The sequence below is a fragment of the Acromyrmex echinatior genome, chromosome 17 (assembly GCF_024713525.1).
Source record: "Acromyrmex echinatior isolate Ae372 chromosome 17, ASM2471352v2, whole genome shotgun sequence".
NCBI classification, from domain to species: domain Eukaryota; kingdom Metazoa; phylum Arthropoda; class Insecta; order Hymenoptera; family Formicidae; genus Acromyrmex; species Acromyrmex echinatior.
The window spans coordinates 5,060,074-5,079,336 of record NC_141868.1 but is presented as its reverse complement, the minus strand read 5'-3'; the positions used below and the strand labels follow the sequence as shown (position 1 = coordinate 5,079,336).

Sequence of the window (19,263 nt, the reverse complement as noted above, 5' to 3'; positions counted from 1 at the left end):
GAATCCCTAGAAAATTACATTAAAATAACATTAAAAAGATACTTTTTTTAATTCAAAATAATTGCCTTTTTGCGATAAATCTAAGAATGCATTGCACCTGTAATGCATTTAGAGTGAATCCCTAGAAAATTGCATTAAAATTGCATTAAAAAAAATTAATTTTAAATTCACAGAAATTGCATTTTTAATATTAATGTAACACTGAATTGCACGAGTAATGCATATAAAGTGAATCCCTAGATAATTGCAATAAATTACATAAAAAAAAATTCTTTTTTTAATTCAAAAGAATTTAATTTTTGCGATAAATCTCAGAATGCATTGCACCTATAATGCATTTAGAGTTAATCCCTTGAAATTTGCATTAAAATTGCATTAAAAAAAATTAAATTTAAATTTAAAAAAATTGCCTTCTTAATATTAATTTAACTCTGCATTGCACCAATAATGCATTTAGAGTGAATCCCTAGACAATTGCATTAAAATAACATTAAAAAGAAATTTTTTTTAATTCAAAATAATTACTTTTTTGCGATAAATCTAAAAATGCATTGCACCAAAAATGATTTTAGAGTGAATCCCTAGAAAATTGCATTAAAATTATTGGGAAGTCACTTTAACGCTACGCTATCGGTAACCACAGATGGCGCTTCTACCACCGACACGTTCGTCTCTGCGTGCATAGTTCGACGAACCAGTTCGAGCACGACATGCGTCGCTACTGTTACTTCATCGTTCTGTTGCTGTAGCTTTTCACAGAATATACGTTTCATAGATTAAAACTTATGTGTCACATTCCTTAAACCTTACGTCTCTGCAATCCCTCCTCAACAGGTTATGGGCCCAGGCAAAAATTCGCGATAAGTGTTCGTGTTAATGTGACAATGTGAAAGAGGTTCTCGGTGATCGAATGCGTAAAAGAAAACGACACTCATGATGAACGTGTCCGCTATGAGCCGCATTGAGACCTCAATAAAGACAACTTCGACACCTGGAAAATGCAGATGCAAGCAATATTGATGAAGAACAACGCATGGAAATATGCGAATGGAACGAACATGAAAACGGAACTAGTTGCCGACGACGACGGGGTATCAGCCCAAGCTCGCGCGGAATGGAACGACAACGATAGCAAAGCGATGTCGGATCTCATCCTTTCAATTCACCCGAGCGAATTGAAGCAGATCAAGGGCTGCACATCATCTCGAGAAATTTCGTTGAGATTGGAAGGGATGTATAAATCCAAGGGTCCCGCCCGAAAGGCAACGCTGCTGAAGCGTCTCGCACTACAAAAAATAGCGGACGGGGAAGACGTGCGCGAACACATTCGCACATTCTTCGACGCAGTGGATAAACTGACCGAAATGGAAGTGATTATAAATCCCCATCTGCTCGCGATTTTATTATTATACAGCCTACCATCGCAATATGAAAACTTCCGATGTGCCATCGAGTCGCGCGATGAATTACCTGCACCGGAAGCATTACGAATTAAAATAATTGAAGAGAGCGACGTTCGAAAAAAGGACTACAACGTTCTCGTGCAAAACGCCATGGCGGTCAAGCATTACGCAAACAAAAACTGGAAGAACAAAAAGAAGGCGGCACCGAAAAACGAGTTGGACAAGGAAAAGTCTAAGCTTAAATGCCACAGTTGCGGAAAAATTGAGCACAAAGCGGCCGACTGCTGGCATCGAAACAAACAATCGGCCAAAACGGCCGAAGATATAGGATTCTTTGCGACGAAGCCATTGCTGCCCGAAACGGGCGAAGCGCACGAGACGCGCCGAAGACTCGCGGAGATAACCGAAGGCGTAGGTTCCCGAGCGATCGCCAAGGACGGAATGCAGACCGCTGCGAGCGGGGTCTCTCGGCGATAGTGTCTGAAGTTTCCCGAGGGACACCGAAGGCGCGACTAGGTAGCGAACCGCAGCGAGAGTAACAAGTCGACGCACGCGTTAGCCGCAACTCGCAATAAACTATGGTGCCTCGACAGCGGCTGCACGTCGCACATCTGCAAATACGCGGATGAATTCAGCGAGATGAGGACGTGCGAAGTCGGACAACTCAACCTAACTTAGCGAGCATATGCCTTACAAAGATCAAGAGAAAGGAGTCGGGACTATTGTAAACGAATCAGACGGACGTGAAACATACGTGATGCTGAGTGATACACTAACGTCTCGCAATGCGCACAATGCGTTCAGCGGTAAATAACCGAAGAAAAGGACAGTGTAACGTTAACAGCGAAACTCCGCCTCTGAATAGACGACGACCGGAAAATTTATTTAAAATTCAAATAAATTGCCTTTTTAATATTAATGTAACGCTGCATTGCACCAATAATGTATTTAGAGTGAATCCTTAGAAAATTGCATTAAAATTTAATGAAGAAAATTATAAATTCAAAAAAATTGCATTTTTAATATTAATGTAACACTGCATTGAACAAATAATGCATTTATAGTGAATCATTAGAAAATTGCATTAAAATTGCATTAAAAAAAATTTATTTTATATTCAAATAAATTGCCTTAATATTAATGTAACACTGCATTACACCAATAATGTATTTAGAGTGAATTCCTAGAAAATTGCATTAAAATTGCATGAAAGAAAATTAAATTTAAATTTAAAAAAATTGCCTTTTTAATATTAATGTAACACTGTATTGCACCAATAATGCATATAGAGTGAATCCCTAGAAAATAGCATTAATATTACATAAAAAAACATTTTTTTTTAATTCAAAAAAATTGCCTTTTTGTGATAAATTTGAGTATGCATTACACCAAAAATGCATTTATAGTGAATCCCTAGAAAATTGCATTAAAATTGCATTAACATAAATTTTTTTTAAATTCATAAAGATTGCATAGTTACGAATAATCAAACACAGTGTTGATCCATTTATGCATTTAGAGTGAATCCCTGCATTAAAATAGCATTAAAATTGAATTTAAAAAAATTTTTTTTAAATTCAAAAAAATTGAATTTTTACATTAAATCTAACATGCATGGCACTAATAATGCATCTAGAGTGAATTCCTGAAAAACTGTACTAAAATTGCATTAAAAAAATATTTTTTTAATTCAAAAAAATTACATAGTTACGATATATTTAGCACAGCATTGATAAATTGCATATTTATGATAAATCTAACTTGCATTGCACCAAAAATTTAGAGTGAATACCAACAAAATTGCCTTAAAATTGCATTAAAAAAAATTTTTCTAAATTAATAAATATTACAGTTACCATAAATCCAATACAGCAATGATACAATAATGCATTTATAGTGAATCCCTAAAAAATGGCATTAAAATTGCATTAAAAAAAATTTTTTAAATTCAAAAAATTCCATTTTTACGATAAATCTAACACTGCATTGCACCAATAATGCATTTAGATTGAATCCCTGTAAAATTGCAATAAAAATGAATTAAAAAAAATTTTTTTTAATTCAAAAAGATTCTATTTTTTATAATAAATCTAATACTCCATTGCATGAATAATGCATTTAGAGTGAATCACTAGAAGATTGCATTAAAATTTTATGTTTTTTCTATTAAATTTTTTTAATTTCCAATTTTATGCCGATAATATGTATCACGATGGTCTAATAAGATATTTTGATGACCATTATATATCCGATTTACGAAATAATGTTTAAAGAAAAATGTAAAATTAATTTAGCATTTATATTCACGAACATTATGTTTCAGAGATGTAGAAATTGGTTATGTAGTCACCATTGGAGAATGCAGACCTTTAAGCAAGACAGTAAGATTTAATGTATTGAACGTGTCGAAAGGAACAGGATCAAAGAAAAGCTTCAAGAAGTTCTAAACATCTGTCTTACAGCAATTTTGTTTGCAAATATTCATTTGTTTGTAAATATTTGTAATTTATATCACTATTGTTAACCCTTTTGTATCCTGCACATTTCATTTTATATATAATACAACAATTGTACATAATTTATTTACAATTTATTATAAATATACAATTTTGTAAAAACTTTATAAACGTACAACTATCAAGATTGACGCTTGATATTCGTCAATTTTTATCACAGGATTTATTTTGACATCCAAAAAACGAGCGTTGAGCGTCGGCATGAAAAGGCACCTTAAAGTTTACTGTTATCAGAGCTCTGATGTGAAATGCCTAAAGTGAAAATTTTTTCTACTACAGTCAGTCACAGAAAAGTTGCAACACTTTCTTTCGATGAATTTTGGAATGCGGCTTATGTACCGCTCTCCGAGCGATCGATTCTTATTTATGGATTTATGAATAAGAACCAATCGTTCGGCGAATAAGCTGCATTCCGAGTTTCCACGAATGTAGAAACTCTAATTCCCGTTTCTACCAATATAGATTAACTTTAATCTCAGTTCAACTTACTCTTCGTCTTTTTCTAGTTCTAATAATTAGAAAAAGACAAAGAGTAAAAGCTTAAACAATAGAAACAGACGATAGACACAGGAATGATAATGAGCCATACAATCAGAGCTCTGGGATGTAATATCGAACTTATGCCTGCTGCAGAATGGAAGCGGCGAGCGACGATCGATATCCAACAAGAGCTTTGCTTTTTGTCATCACGTTTGAACAAGCACCAACAGCTTTCATTGGATATCGCTCATCGTTCATCGCCCACCGCGTCCAGTGTGAACTAGGCATTACACATTAGAGCTCTGACAGTGAATTTTAAGCTGTCTTCTCATGCCTCTCGACGCTCGACGCTCGTTTTCGATGTCAAAATAAGTCGCGTGATAAAAATTGACGAATACGAAGCGTCAACTGTGATCGCGTAACGACGACGCGTCTGACGCTGAAAATTAACGTCGAGCGTTAGCATGAAAAGGCACCTTTATTCCTTTTATTATGCGCATGGCCTTTACATCATACATCTTTCCACCAATTCCACCATGCCAATTGCCATAGTCCATTCTTCCGATTTTCGTCGCTCTTTTAGACGAACAAGATGGCTGATCAGGTACATGTTCGACGCTGTGATCGTAAATAAATCGATTTCCTCGTTTACACATCGCAACATTATTTTCTGAAAATATGCCCTCGTCGTGATTAGCGTTAGCTGATAAAAGTAGTTTATCATGTAGATCAAGATCGTAGATCAAGACGCGTTCAAAGTTAAAGTCAGTTTGTCGGCGTAGCACGTGGTTAGGTCGTCCACGCGTGCAAAGATTTGGACACGGAGAAGTGACAAATGGAGTGACATAATACATACAATTTTATTTGTTATAGAGCGAACGCGCGTTCCAGAAACAGTCCACGATCTTTCTTAACCGTAAGAAAGGTCTGAAGCGCAGGAAGCCTATGAGATACAGTCGCAATGTCGGACTCGGTTTCGAAACTCCTCGCGAAGTAAGTATAAATCTGCCTTGCTCCAATGTTTATTGTTCTGATATGATGATTTTGATCGATATTCTTAGAACAGATGTGTTTCATTTACTATTAATTTATTTCACATTCATAAGAAGCATATTGATTAAGATTGCTTTCCTTTTAGGAGATACATTTGACTTAAGTACTGCTTTATCTTTATTATTCATTGAATGCCAATGAAATTAGAACGACGTTTGTGTCTCCTAACAGAAAAGTAGCCTAACTCAGCGAGTACAGGTGAATTTTTTGATTCCACTGATCAATTGCGCACACTACTTTTATGGAGTAAAATTATATATGTGCATTGATTAATCGATGAATTAAAAACTCACCTTTTGTATGAGATGTAAATGTACCAAGATTTAATACGTTTTTATTCCTCTGCTAGATAGTACTAGAACTGTCTTTCTTGCTTTTGACAAATATCAAATATATCTACTTTAGATTCCAAAAATATATTTATTTTAGCTACAAAATTTAGCTATAAAAATTAGATCTGTTCTATAATATTATTCAAGTAGGATGTAATTCATTGGGATAAAGTATATTGAATTAGAAATAAATTTGATTGAGATTTAAATAACTACAGATTGTTCAGTATATACCATAATTTTATAATTATTTTTATTACAATACTATTATTATAGATCATTTTTATCACATTATCGTTATCGTAGATTTGACCAAAATATTAATTGATGATAATATAAATATCGCGATGGTCTTCTGAAGATATTTTGAAGAGTCTATATTCTCTGAGTGTTTTTATATCCATTTCTTATTGATAAAGGATACCTTATATATTTTGCTGGTTTAATCTTTGCAGGCTCTTGAGGGCACCTACATTGATAAGAAATGTCCCTTTACGGGCAATGCGTCAATTAGAGGGCGCATTCTTACTGGAATGGTGCAAAAATTGAAAATGCAACATATAATACTATAGTTATTCGCAGGGATTATTTGCATTACATTCGAAAGTGCAATCGGTTCGAGAAGCGTCATCGCAATATGAGTGTCTATCTCAGTCCTTGTTTTAAGTACATAGGCAATAATGTAATTTTTTCCTGTTTAAAAAATGTTTACACTTTTATGATCATAATTGAACGATATGAAGATTGAATATTAATTAACCTATTAGCTGCCACGATCCCTATTTGGGTATTATATATATATCAGTCAATATTGTGTGTATTCTGTGCTTCGTTTATTTGGGAAAATGGCATAACAGTTATTTTTGTATGTATAAGACGCATATAATGACAGTTAATGGGTTAATAAAAAATATTAATAAAGCGGGATAATTTTGATGAGTTGACAGAAATTTTTTAATTGTAAAAGAAATTGAGATCTCATAGTGTATTCAATATCAAACATATATTATTGATGCAATAAAAGTATATGTTTTGTATAATTAAACTATATGACTTCATTTATACAATTAGAAAATTTAAATTACTCCGCTTTATTCTACTTTTTATTTAAAAAAGATCATATCGTGACGACCATTGTTACATGTCAATATCCTGATTCCAATTTTCATTACTTAGAGTGATGCTTATAGTGTTTTATGAAATACAATTATATTCGAGTTACGATTTTAAAGTATCACTAAATAAGAATAAGTATCGTAAACAATTTATATATAAAAATACATATACAATAAAAAATGTTGAACTATCATTATATCGAACACAGATATAAAATGGATAAAACTTTCCTGACCAATATTCTGCCTCTTGCATTCTCTCTACTAATTAGCAGCAGTTCATATCTTTTCTTCGCATTTCATAAAAACTTCCACCGGTATCGTAAAATAAGTCATGCTGGTAAAAGCGTTGCGTTTACACTTGTTGCATTTAATTCTCCCAATGTTCTTTTCGCGATCGCTAAAAATATTTAAAAAAAAACTATGTGCAAGTTGAATTTAATCAATTTTTTTCGACTTTAATACGAATTCAAGTAGCTTTTTGCTACTCTTAGAACTTACACGAATAACTTACATTTTAACATAGCATGACTTTTATTTACAATACACGTAAACAATGCTTCAGTCTTTTCAATGTTTAAAAGTTGTTTCCGTGCTGTTTCTATTTCCCATCTTCAAGTATCTAAAACACGCATCTTCCATTAGATTGTTTATTATGCAAACATTTAAGTAATTTTAGTAATTATATCAACAGTTTTCTTGTTTCTATTTCTATTTATTTTACAATAATATGATTATAACTTAATTGATTTAATATAGATCTATTATATCTTTCAAAAAAATTAATCAATTTTTATCATTTTGTAATTTTATACACGCGTTTTGTGTAATGCTTCATTGTTTGAGATCGGTAATTCAAAAAAAAGGTAAGAATTCCTTCGGTCGACCGACAGTAATTGTTATTGAACGCACGCACAAGGCGAGCTCGTGATTTCATCTCGAGCCTGACTTTAAGCCTCGTCAAAGTCAGGGATTCATTGTTCTTTAGTCTTTTCAAAACAATTCGGTTCACGCAAACAGGCACCGACAACGGACCATCGAAAGTTCTAGAACAATTCAATTCGCGCACGCGAGCGCCGCGCTCCGACGAATACGTCACGCGCTGTCACCAATCCCGCGTACGGATTTTCTGTCGCGCATGACTGTTACGTTGAACGTCGCTAGAAAAGAATCAAGAGCGCCAATCAATTTTGTACAACCAATGCCACGTGATAATTACGATTGTGGCTAAATTTAATTGGATTTCTCCCAAAAAGAAAGCCCGGACCGGAAGCAATAAATGCTTCGATCTCGCCGGTCCTCAGAGCAGATTGCGCAGATTGCTTAAATAGTTTACACCGCTTATACCGTTTACACCGCTTAGAGTTCTTAGACTTCTTAGAGTTCTTACTTCTAAAAGTTCTTCGAGTTCTTAAAATCATAGTCTCGCTACTATACCGCCTCGTAAAATCGCCGTGCTAACCGCTTAGTGAAATCGCGATAAAACGACTCTTTCCGAGAAAATCGCTGAGATTTTCCATCACCGCGATTCCAAATACAATTTTGGAAAAGGTGACCGCATTTGATATTTTGTTAATCTAATATTTAATTAATTATATTTTTTGACTCTGTAACTGATTATATTAAAGAAAATTCTTTTGTTAAATTAAAAGAAACGGAGTTCTCTTCACTGTCGTGCATCATATCAACCTTGTGCCGTTCTCTCACTCGAATCTTTCCGCGCGGTGCGCTCTCGCACATTTTCTGGTCCTTCGAGCCGGATTTGAACTAGCGAGAAAGACAGTAAGACAAACGCGCCGCATCACTTTAAAAATTTGACGATCAGCGCTCTCGCTCTGGTTTGCTCTCGCACATTCATAAAGTTGAAAAATACTTTTAATAATAATAAAAAATTGAGACAAGTAGCAGTATATGTCAATAAAATTATCAAAGTAATTAGAACATATTAAAATGTTCAATTATAAATCATATTGTTGTAATTTTTTCACTTCATAAATATCTATTGTACTTGTTGTATTACGTTGACTTTCTGGAGAAATATACATATAAAGAGGAATAGCATGTTGTATTGTGACAAACATTTTTGAACTATTATTACTTAATTACATGTAATATTAAAAACTTTATTATATTAGATATTTTTTTAGTATGTAATATGTACATACTGATAAATTATCCGAGCACTATCAAAAATTTAATGATCATGTTATCCTGTGCTTGATTCTGATTAGATATTATGGTAGCAACTTGTCTGTGATAATATATTGATACTTAGATTCGTTTCGATCTGTTATAAAGGTAATTGAAGATGGTTAAATTTTTCGAAACAATGTACGTATCTGATATGATCATTAAATTTTATTATTAAATTTAACCTATCATTAATATCTTCTAGTTGATTGTATGAGAATTGAATCATTACCTGACCCTTTTACAGAAAAAAAATGATGAATCTTAAGCACTTCCTTTACACAGATAAAAATTCGTCGTGACATTGTGTATTATTATTTGTCATATATGCTATCACTATTTGTATACATGTCAAAAGTTTAGATTGTTCTAGAATTATTTATTAAGTGTGAGAGAGATCTTTCTTTAAAGGCAGATAAACATCGGGTAAACCTTCCGTGTCATTTTGTTTATTGATACTACTTATTTGGCTTTTTATGTATATCATTTCAGAAATTCTTCTTTTCAATAATATTAGGTGTTGGAATTAATTCGTAGCGTTTTACAAGAGATGGCACAAGCAGTACACTATTTCGTTGTTACCTATAGTTCTGTATACATTGTAAACATCTATCATAGGACGTCATTTGCCGTACATAACCTTTCTTGAAATCATAAATAACAATACTGTATAATTCATTGAATATGTCAAAATTTGTGCCAGATAAAGTGTTTTTGCGGGGAGTTTTGCTTCATTACTTTAATATGAACAAAAGTGCAGCTGAAGCTCATCGTATTTTAGTGGATGTGTATAGTGAACATGCTCTGGCTGAGCAAACGTGTAGGAAGTGGTTTGCACGTTTTAAAGCTGGTGATTTCGACTTGGATGACAAGGAGCGACCTGGTCAGCCGAAAAAATTTGAAGATAACGATTTGCAGGCACTGCTCAATGAAAACTCATGTCAAACACTTAAAGAATTATCTACGTCATTGGAAGTTGACTTCTCAACAATAGGAAAACGTCTTAAAAGTTTGGGCATGATCCAGAAGGAAGGACATTGGGTCCCATATGAATTGAAACCAAGGGATATTGAGAGACGTTTTCTCACGTGCGAACTGCTGCTTCAACGGCAGAAAAGAAAAGGTTTTTTGCATCGGATTGTTACCGGTGACGAAAAGTGGATCCATTATGACAATCCAAAGCGCAGAAAGTCATGGGTTAAGCCCGGCGAACCATCAACATCAGTGGCAAAGCCCAATATCCATGGCTCAAAGCTCCTGCTCTGTATTTGGTGGGATCAGAAGGGTGTCATATACTACGAACTGCTAAAACCGCATGAAACCGTTACTGGAGATCTCTACCGACGGCAACTGATGCGCTTGAGCCGTGCATTGAAGCAAAAACGGTCGGAATACTTCGAAAGACACGATAAAGTCATCTTGCTGCACGACAATGCTCGCCCACACGTTGCAAAACCGGTAAAAACATACCTGGAAACACTTAAATGGGAAGTGCTACCGCACCCGCCATATTCTCCTGATATTGCACCTAGCGACTACCACTTGTTTCGATCATTCGCTCATAGCTTGTGCGAGCAGAAGTTCACATCTTACGAAGATTGTACAAAATGGTTCGATTCCTGGATTTCATCTAAAGATGAACAGTTCTTCCGACGCGGTATTCATTCACTGCCCGAAAGATGGTCAAAAGTAGTAGAAAGTGATGGGAAGTACTTTCATTAATGTATTTTTTAATGCTCATGTGAAATAAATAACATTCTTTCATTAAAAAAACGCTACGAATTAATTCCAACACCTAATAATTGTTCTGTATCTAAAATTCTAATATTATCCCAATCCAATTCGTGCATCTCATTCAATTGGTGGTGTGAAACCACTGACATCTCAGAGGTGGATCTTCTTATGTCAGCCTTATGTTCTTTGATTCGAGTTTTTAATTTTCTTTTGTTTGGCCAACATAAGAGGATTCATAATTTAAACAATTTATTTTATAAACCACTTCACAATGGTCCTCTTTACACAAACGATCTTTTCCAGTTTTAATAAATCTATTCAATTTATATTTATAAGCAATATTAAAGCCCTGACTATGTGATAATTTTTAAAAAATTTTTCCGATACTTAAATATGATATTATAAAAAACTTTTTCTTTAAATTAGAATTAAAATCGCTTTCATTATTATTACACTCACTATTTTTATCTAAATTCGTTCTATTTTCTAAAGTTTTAATTCTGTTTTTTTATTGTTGAAAAATTGAATTCAAGAGGATAACCGTTCATTAACAGTGTGAACTAAGTCAGAAATATTTTTTTCTTGAAATTTTAGATGGGATAAAAACAATATTCTATCTAATTGCCCGATGATTACATCCCTTTTATGTACTAACGGATGATTCGAATAATAATTCAAATATCTCCCTGAATTAGTAGGTTTTTTTATAAATGTCGAAGATGATTCTTCCTTCTTGTCTCATTACTTTAACATCTAAAAAATTAATGCCGTTTTCGTCGCCAAAGTCAACTGTAAACCTTAGCCTTCATATGATATGAATTAAACAATTCCAGAACATTCTCTACTTTGTTTTTATGCACGGACAATACAATATCAACATAACGGAAATAAAAAGACGAAATAATATTATTGGTCGTAATAATTTCTTGTTCTAAGTCCTGTAGAACAATATTCGCTAATATAGGAGACAATGGAGAGCCCACTGGCATGCCAAAGATCTGTCTAAATATTTTTTTGTCGAATTTAAAAAATGAGAGTTAATTATAATCATAATTGCTTTAATAAACTCATGTGAAGGAATCGAAGTCTTGTTTTCAATTAAGTTCCACCTACGTTCAATGCTCTTTAATACTAAATCGGTCGGTTCGTGTACATCGAGACCACGTCAAATGATATAATACTAAAGTTTTTATCGATTACTTTTCCATTGAGTTTATTTAAAATATCAAAACTGTTTTTTACATAACTGAAATTCTTATTATTATTATTGTCAATAATATCTTTTAGGAAGATCGCCAATGGATAAAAAGCTCTGTTATGCAGTTAACCATTAATCTTAGCGGATGACCTTCCTTATGAATTTTTGACAGTCCTTAAGTACTCGGAAGTTCGATACATACAATTTTTTGTATGTGTTTAAGTCAATGTACCCCTTGTTTTTCCAATTTTTTAATAAGTTGTTGATTTCCGTTGTTATTTTGTTAATGGGGTCTTTATTTATTAAAATGTATGTGCTCTGATCATTGAGAATCTCATACATTTTCCCTATGTAACTTTCACGATTTATAATTACTGTTGTATTACCTTTATCAGCTCTGGTAATTAAAATGTCAGGATTCTCCAAAGTCGTATTGCAATTAGGTCAGCAATTCAATTTACCTAATAATGTCGGCAAAGAAAGGAGTATGCTCGAGTTCATTAAACATGTTGAGTATAACCTTTTCAGAACTGACGACGAAATGTAAAACGGTTAGAAACGAAACAGTTCAAATACTCAAATCAATAAATAATTGTGACATTAAATCGTCTGAGAATAATATCATACGAGAAGGTGTAAGGGAAGTAAAGCGATTCATCTCAGAGAATCCTGACATTTTGGATGTAATCATCGGGCAATTAGATAGAATATTGCTTTTATCCCATCCAAAATTTTAAGAAAAAAACATCTCTGATTTAATTCACACTCTGTTAATGAATGGTTATCCTCTTAAATTTATCTTTTTAACAATAAAAAATAGAATTACAAATTTAGAAAGTAGATATAAAATAATTTAGATAAAAATGGCGAGTACAACAATAATGAAAGCGATTCTAATTCTAATGTAAAGAAAAAGTTTTTCATAATACCATACTTAAATAAAGTATCGGAAAGGTTTCAAAGACTATCACATATTCATGGTTTTAATACCGCTTATAAACCTATAAATAAAATGAATAGATTTATAAAAACTGGAAAAGATCCCTTGCGTAAAGAGGACCATCGTGGAGGTTTACAAAATTGTTCAAATTGTGAGTCTTCTTATGTTGGCCAAACAAAATTTATAATGTCTTAGCAATCTTGTCTCTTTTCGAGCCTACATTAAGGTTATTATTCTTTCTAGGTTGATTGACGTTTACGAGTTTTCGCGGCTCCGGTCCTTTTTCAATTTTATCAGTCCGTTATCAGAAGGCCCCGCTCAGGTCTCGTAGACGCCAACCATAGTCGCGGCGAAGAGAAAAAAATTAATATAAATCGTTAATAAAAATCGTAAATCTCGCATGACATTACAACTAACTGTAGCATTCTAAACAAAAGGCTCAACACCCTTTTTTCGGGGTATAAATAGAGGTCCCGCGGAAGCACAGAGTCAGTACCAAATTTTAAAGCATCCGGTTCACTTCGTAATCAGTATAACCCGCGTCAACCAGGAATCGCCAGTTGAGATTCCGTCCGAGTGTAAACTTATCGCAACTGAAGTTAACCATACGCCACGGCAACTGTCCATCAGACGCTCTTCGCGGACGCCGGATCTCGTTGGGCTCTCACATAGACTCTCTACTCGATATCTTGGGGCAGCTAAATAGTAAGTTGTAATTATTTACAGTCCACTCCGCGATTCCCCGCATGGAAAGACTCAATTATTGAGCATTAATATACATACACCCGTATTCCAACTTTAATTCGTCTGTTCATAGTGCGAACCATCAAGAAACGCGGACGACTCCCCTATAACCGAAGGAGTAGGCGGAACCCAAGGCCACCCACAATCGCGCCGGCACAATCGACTGTCGAACAATCGACAGAAATCTCTTACTCACCAACGCAACCGTTGGACCTCACCTCTTCTCCTGTAATTGATATCCAAGAAATCCTTGGTTATTCCCCTCCTCCTCTCGAGGAACGATTCCCTCCTCCTCCTCCTCTCGAGCAACGATTCCCTCCTCCTCTTCTCGAGCAACGATTCCCTCCTCCTCCTCCTCTCGAGGAACGATTTCCTCCCCCTCCTCCTTACGAATAACGATTCCCACTCCCTCTCCCTCTTTCAGATCAACTCTCGCCCCTCCCATTTCGGCTAAGTTCCGAGCCGATCAACAGGGATCGGATGTTCCAGTTCTATATGCCCCCCTCCCACGAAGGGGACAGAGTAACCGTGTATATCCCCGGAAATCCCGCACCTTACACCGTGTTTTTTAAACACCTCATCCCGACTCCTGTAATATGCTCCTCGCCGCCCGTATCCTCTAACCCTTTCTCATACACACACACACACACACACACACACACACACACACACACACACACACACACATACATACGCATTCACAATGTATGTATAGTATGTATTTTTCTTTGTAAAAACGTTATAATGTACAAAACTCTTCGGTTATTATTTTAATAAATGTAACTTATAAGGTATTCTTCTGTTTTTATTAAAAATCACCCCTCGTATTCACTTCCCTCGAATACTTGAGATCGCACGAGGTCCAGTCCCGGGTCAAAGGGATTAAGTTCCTTGACCGAAAAGATAGGACCGACGTTCGCACTGTCCAGTGGAACAGGTGTCATAGCGTCCCTTCAGACATTGAGTCCCACATTCCGGGACTTAAAAGGTGCGTACGACTCACAGGTGTTCGCCTCCGTGCGTATACCTGTGAGATTGAGTCTGACCGTCTTTCCATACCCTCTCCATTCTCTCTCATTATCTCCTTGACCAAATTATCAAGGGTTTGGACGTAACAATTTACATTAAAGACCAAATAAGTGGTATAAGCAAAGTGACTGAAGGTTTGCCCGATGTTTATTTGCCTCTTCTTAAGAAAGATCTCTCTCACTCTTAATAAATAATTCTAGAACAATCTAAATTTTTGACACATATATAATATATAAATAGTGGTAACATATGTGATACGAAAATAATAACACACAATGTCACAATAAATTTCCATCTTTGTAAAGGATACTTGAGATTCATCTTTTTTTTTTGCTGTAAAACAGGTAACGATTCTATTCTCATACATTTCGACTAAATGATATTAATGATAAGTTAATTTGTTAAATTAGAATCTGGAAATTATTGTTCTACATATTTCGTAATATCACAATTGGCGTTGCAACATTGTTGTACGAGGCACCTCCACATGATGAAAGAACACGTTTATGCATAGTTATATTACTCGACGGTTGAATTTAATGTCAGCTATATGTAATTCTGTGGTTTAAGAATATTGTGAATTTACTGAAGATAGCCAGATTGTGGTCGAAAGGTCTAATGTTTTATTAATGTAATGATAATTAAATATCACAAACAATATCTTGTGCGGTGGTTTTTATGCTCTTCTTTTCATAAGTTTATTTTTAGTAAATTAGAGTGGAAGGAGACTCAATTTCCATGCATTCACCCTGTATGACGCGTGCTACTTCTCTGCTCTCTCTCCTAGCTTTTGCCTGGGCGTTCCTAAAACCCCTTCCATAATCGTATTGCTAGTTCGCTCGTGGTGGAAGAGATGTCAAGTGCGGTTTAATTGGTGTGGCGTTGCGAGCGTTGGTCGCGGCGCTGCGAACGTTAGTTGCGGCGCTGCGAGCGCCAGTGGCGGCACTACATGCGTCCGTCGCGGTGCTGATGTGATCGTTCTTTCCGCTTCTTTTTCCGTTCGTTCTCTCTGGTGTCATGGCGTGCCGCGTACGGACCTCGTGTAAGTCTCTGCAATAGTCAGTAAGTTAGAACTCAGAAGTTAAGGTTCCGAATTACTTTGTGTATCCCGCGAGACCGATACCGATCACCGTTTATGTCTGTGATAATTATTAGCGTCGTCAGATAATTTCTTAGAGTGTATTTTCATAGTTCTTGTATTGTACTTCGCGACATAATGCCGGTATCCGAGCCGTCTTACACGCGCAATCACGTCTCTATTTTTTAATCTATATTTGTATTTAGTATTTAGTTAGTTTAATATCAAGTTTGTATTAAATCGCCTTATGGCATAAAAATCAGAAGCAATGAGTAGCACTCATTCTCAACTTAACAATTTCCCGCCAATTGTCCTTCGCCTTTGGTTGGTAACCATCGGCGCCATATTGCACAGCGCTCCAACAGCCACAAACTGGTGACCCCGACGTGATTGAGTGACGTTTTTGCGCGCGTTTGACTTCTCGCGTTTAACCTTACGCGCGCGTCTAAATAAACCGTCGACATGCCGAGTGGCTCAAGCGATTCCCCTGCGCGTAATCAGGACAGCGGTGTATCGTCGTATAATTGAAATACCTGCGCTTACGCGAGTCGGAATTAAATCCATGCCGTTTTGGAAAACGAAACCAGACCTCTGGTTCGTACAAATGGAAGCTCAATTCCTCACCGCAGGCATAACTGTAGATGACACGAGGTATAATTATGTGATACAATGTCTTGACGACTCTTTGTCCGAAGTTAGCGATATCATACTCAATCCGCTCGCGATGGATAGGTACGTCGTGCTCAAAGATAGGTTAGTGAGAAGCTTCGCGGACAGCGCCGAAAAGAAACTGTGTAGATTATTAAACGAGGTTGACCTAGGTGACCGTCGCCCGACGCAATTGCTCCGTCGGATGCGAGATCTCGCGCAAAATGGCGCGTCAGAAGAGGTGCTCAAATCTTTATGGCTACAGCGCTTACCACAACAAGTGCAGGCTATACTAGCGTCTAGCAAGCACGAACTCGAAGAGCTATCGCAACTAGCAGACTGAATAACGGACGTGCTATCTACCGGCGTTAATGCTGTCGCAACGGTTGCGCCGACGAAAGCTAATTCGGTAGATCCGCGCTTATATATCAGGTAGATAGATTGGAAGCTCATTTATCGCGCAACAGATCACGGGCCTCGCGAAATTCTCGTCGCGTTCAAGGTCACAATCTGAGAACAAGCCGTACTAGTATCATCGACGTTTCGGCGGTAACGCCGTCAAGTGTACGCAACCCTGCAGCTGGAAGCTGAAAGCATCAACGAAACAGGAAAACTAGAAGCCGAACTATCCCCGACGGCAGATGGTTCGGCAGTGGCGAATCGCCGTTTGATAGTCCGGGACCGCGTCACCGACATCAGATTTCTGGTGGATACTGGAGCGGATATCTCGATCATACCCGCCTCAAGACGCGACCTTGCGCACATTGGAAAACAGATGCTCTACGCAGCAAACGGAACGATCATCCCTACATATGGACAGAAATTACTGCGGCTCGATTTGGAATTCCGCAGGATTTTCCAATGGCCCTTCGTTATCGTCGAAGTGGACACATTCATAATTGGCTCGAATTTTCTGGCGCATTATAATCTGCTGCCTGACATCCAGCACAAGCGGCTGATTGATGGCGACACGTTCCTTAAGGTCAATGCACAGCTTGTTAGCAGAACCGTTCCAAAGTTGACAGCCTTTGCCGACGACTGCCCTTTCAAAGAAATTTTAAATGAGTTCCCAGAGATAATTTGAGCATTGATTACGCATAAACAAGTCGCATATGGGGTAGAACACGTTATCGAGACAACGGGTCCCCCGGTGTCAAACAAAGTCAGACAACTCTGTCCCGAGAAATTAAAAGCAGCCAAGCAAGAGTTCGAATATATGATGCAACAGGGTTTACGCAGGCTTTCCAAGAACCCTTGGGCCAGCTCACTGCACCTGGTTCAGAAGAAGAACAGCGATTGGCGTCCGTGCGGGGATTACCGCAAGCTCAACCGTTCCGAACAGTTATTCAATTCCTACAAGACCTATTTCTACAAGACAGCACACATTTCCTACACGGTAAAACCTTATTTTCCACGATCGATTTAGTACGCGCATATCAGCAGATTCCGCGAATCAGATATTCCGAAAACTGCCATCATCACACCATTCGGACTTTTCGAATTTCCGTACATGACCTTCGTAACGCAGCTCAAACTTTTCAATGATTCATGGATCGGGTAACCATAGGACTCGATTTCTGCTTTACTTATATTGACGATATTCTAATCGCTTCGCAGGACGAAACTCAACACAAAGAGCACCTAAAAATTCTGTTCGGTAGACTGCAACAGCATGGAATAGCGATCAATCCGAATAAATGCGTGTTCAGGCAGAAGAGTGTCAACTTCCTTGGACATGTGATCAGCGCCGAAGGCATCAAGCCCTTGCCCAAAAAGGTCCAAGCAATTATCGATTTCCAGGAACCAGCTACTGAAAAAGGACTTCGACGATTTCTAGGAATGCTCAATTTTTACAACCGATTTCTGAAGAATATCGCAAGCATACAGGCACCATTGCTAAAAGTAATTTCTGGGCGTAAACGCAACAACAATGCGAAAATCGAGTGGACTTCTGAGCTCAAACAATCCTTTCAACGAGTCAAGGAACTCGCTCAAGCCACCTCGCTCGCATTTCCAGACAGCAATGCAACACTCTCGTTGCAAACAGACGCCTCAGACAAAGTAATCGGCGCGGTATTGCAACAGTACAGCAACGGATTTCTGCAACCACTCAGCTTCTTTTCAAGGAAACTCACTCCTACACAAACAAAGTATAATGCATATGATAGAGAACTATTAGCTATCTATGCGGCTATCAAACATTTTCGATATATGTTAGAGGGACGAAATTTTCACGTTATCACGGATCATAAACCCCTCATTTATGCATTCAAGAAGAAGTCAGAACAAATGTCGCCAAGACAAACTCGTCATCTACTCTTCATTTCGGAGTTCACAACCGATGTACGTCACGTTTCAGGCGCCGATAACATTGTAGCAGATGCATTATCTCGCGCTGACACTATCGTGATGTCAACTAGTCTCGATATGCAGGAGATTGCAGAAGCTCAAGCCTCGGATGATGAATTACAGCAACTGAAGCAATCTACATCAACGTCTTTGAAGCTCAAAAAGTTTACCTTATCGGAAACAGCATCCAATATTTACTGTGACACTTCAGAAAAAGAGATCAGACCTTACATTCCTGGACCTTACATTTCACTACGAAGGCGAGTTTTCGACATGGTGCATCAAATGTCGCATCCAAGCGGCAGAGCAACTCACCTGCAAATTGCGCAAAAATTTGTGTGGCCTTCCATGTCTAAGGACATTAAAGAGTGGGCCCGCACTTGTCTAGCATGCCAACAATCTAAAATTCACTGTCATAACCACACTCCACCTACCAAAATACCAGTACCAGATA

At 36.9% G+C, this 19,263-nt stretch overlaps 2 protein-coding genes across 3 annotated transcripts in view; one reads left to right on the top strand and one right to left on the bottom strand.

Annotated features, from left to right (window-relative positions):
* LOC147906885 (uncharacterized) overlaps positions 1-19,263 on the bottom strand; it is a 365,738-nt gene that overhangs the window by 235,484 nt on the left and 110,991 nt on the right. The window lies entirely within an intron of this gene.
* On the top strand, positions 4,851-17,073 carry LOC105145720 (small ribosomal subunit protein uS17-like). 2 transcript variants are annotated; one of them, XM_087415209.1, is made up of 4 exons: positions 4,985-5,003; positions 5,273-5,392; positions 13,205-13,666; positions 13,779-17,073. In XM_087415209.1, the coding sequence occupies exon 4, from the start codon at positions 16,375-16,377 to the stop codon at positions 16,801-16,803; it is 429 nt and encodes a 142-aa protein (XP_087271335.1). In that variant the 5' UTR covers positions 4,985-5,003; positions 5,273-5,392; positions 13,205-13,666; positions 13,779-16,374; the 3' UTR covers positions 16,804-17,073. The 2 variants fall into 2 exon arrangements, with proteins under 2 accessions (XP_087271336.1, XP_087271335.1); XM_087415210.1 differs by lacking the exons at positions 13,205-13,666; positions 13,779-17,073 and adding an exon at positions 6,240-6,520 and having other exon boundaries at positions 4,851-5,003.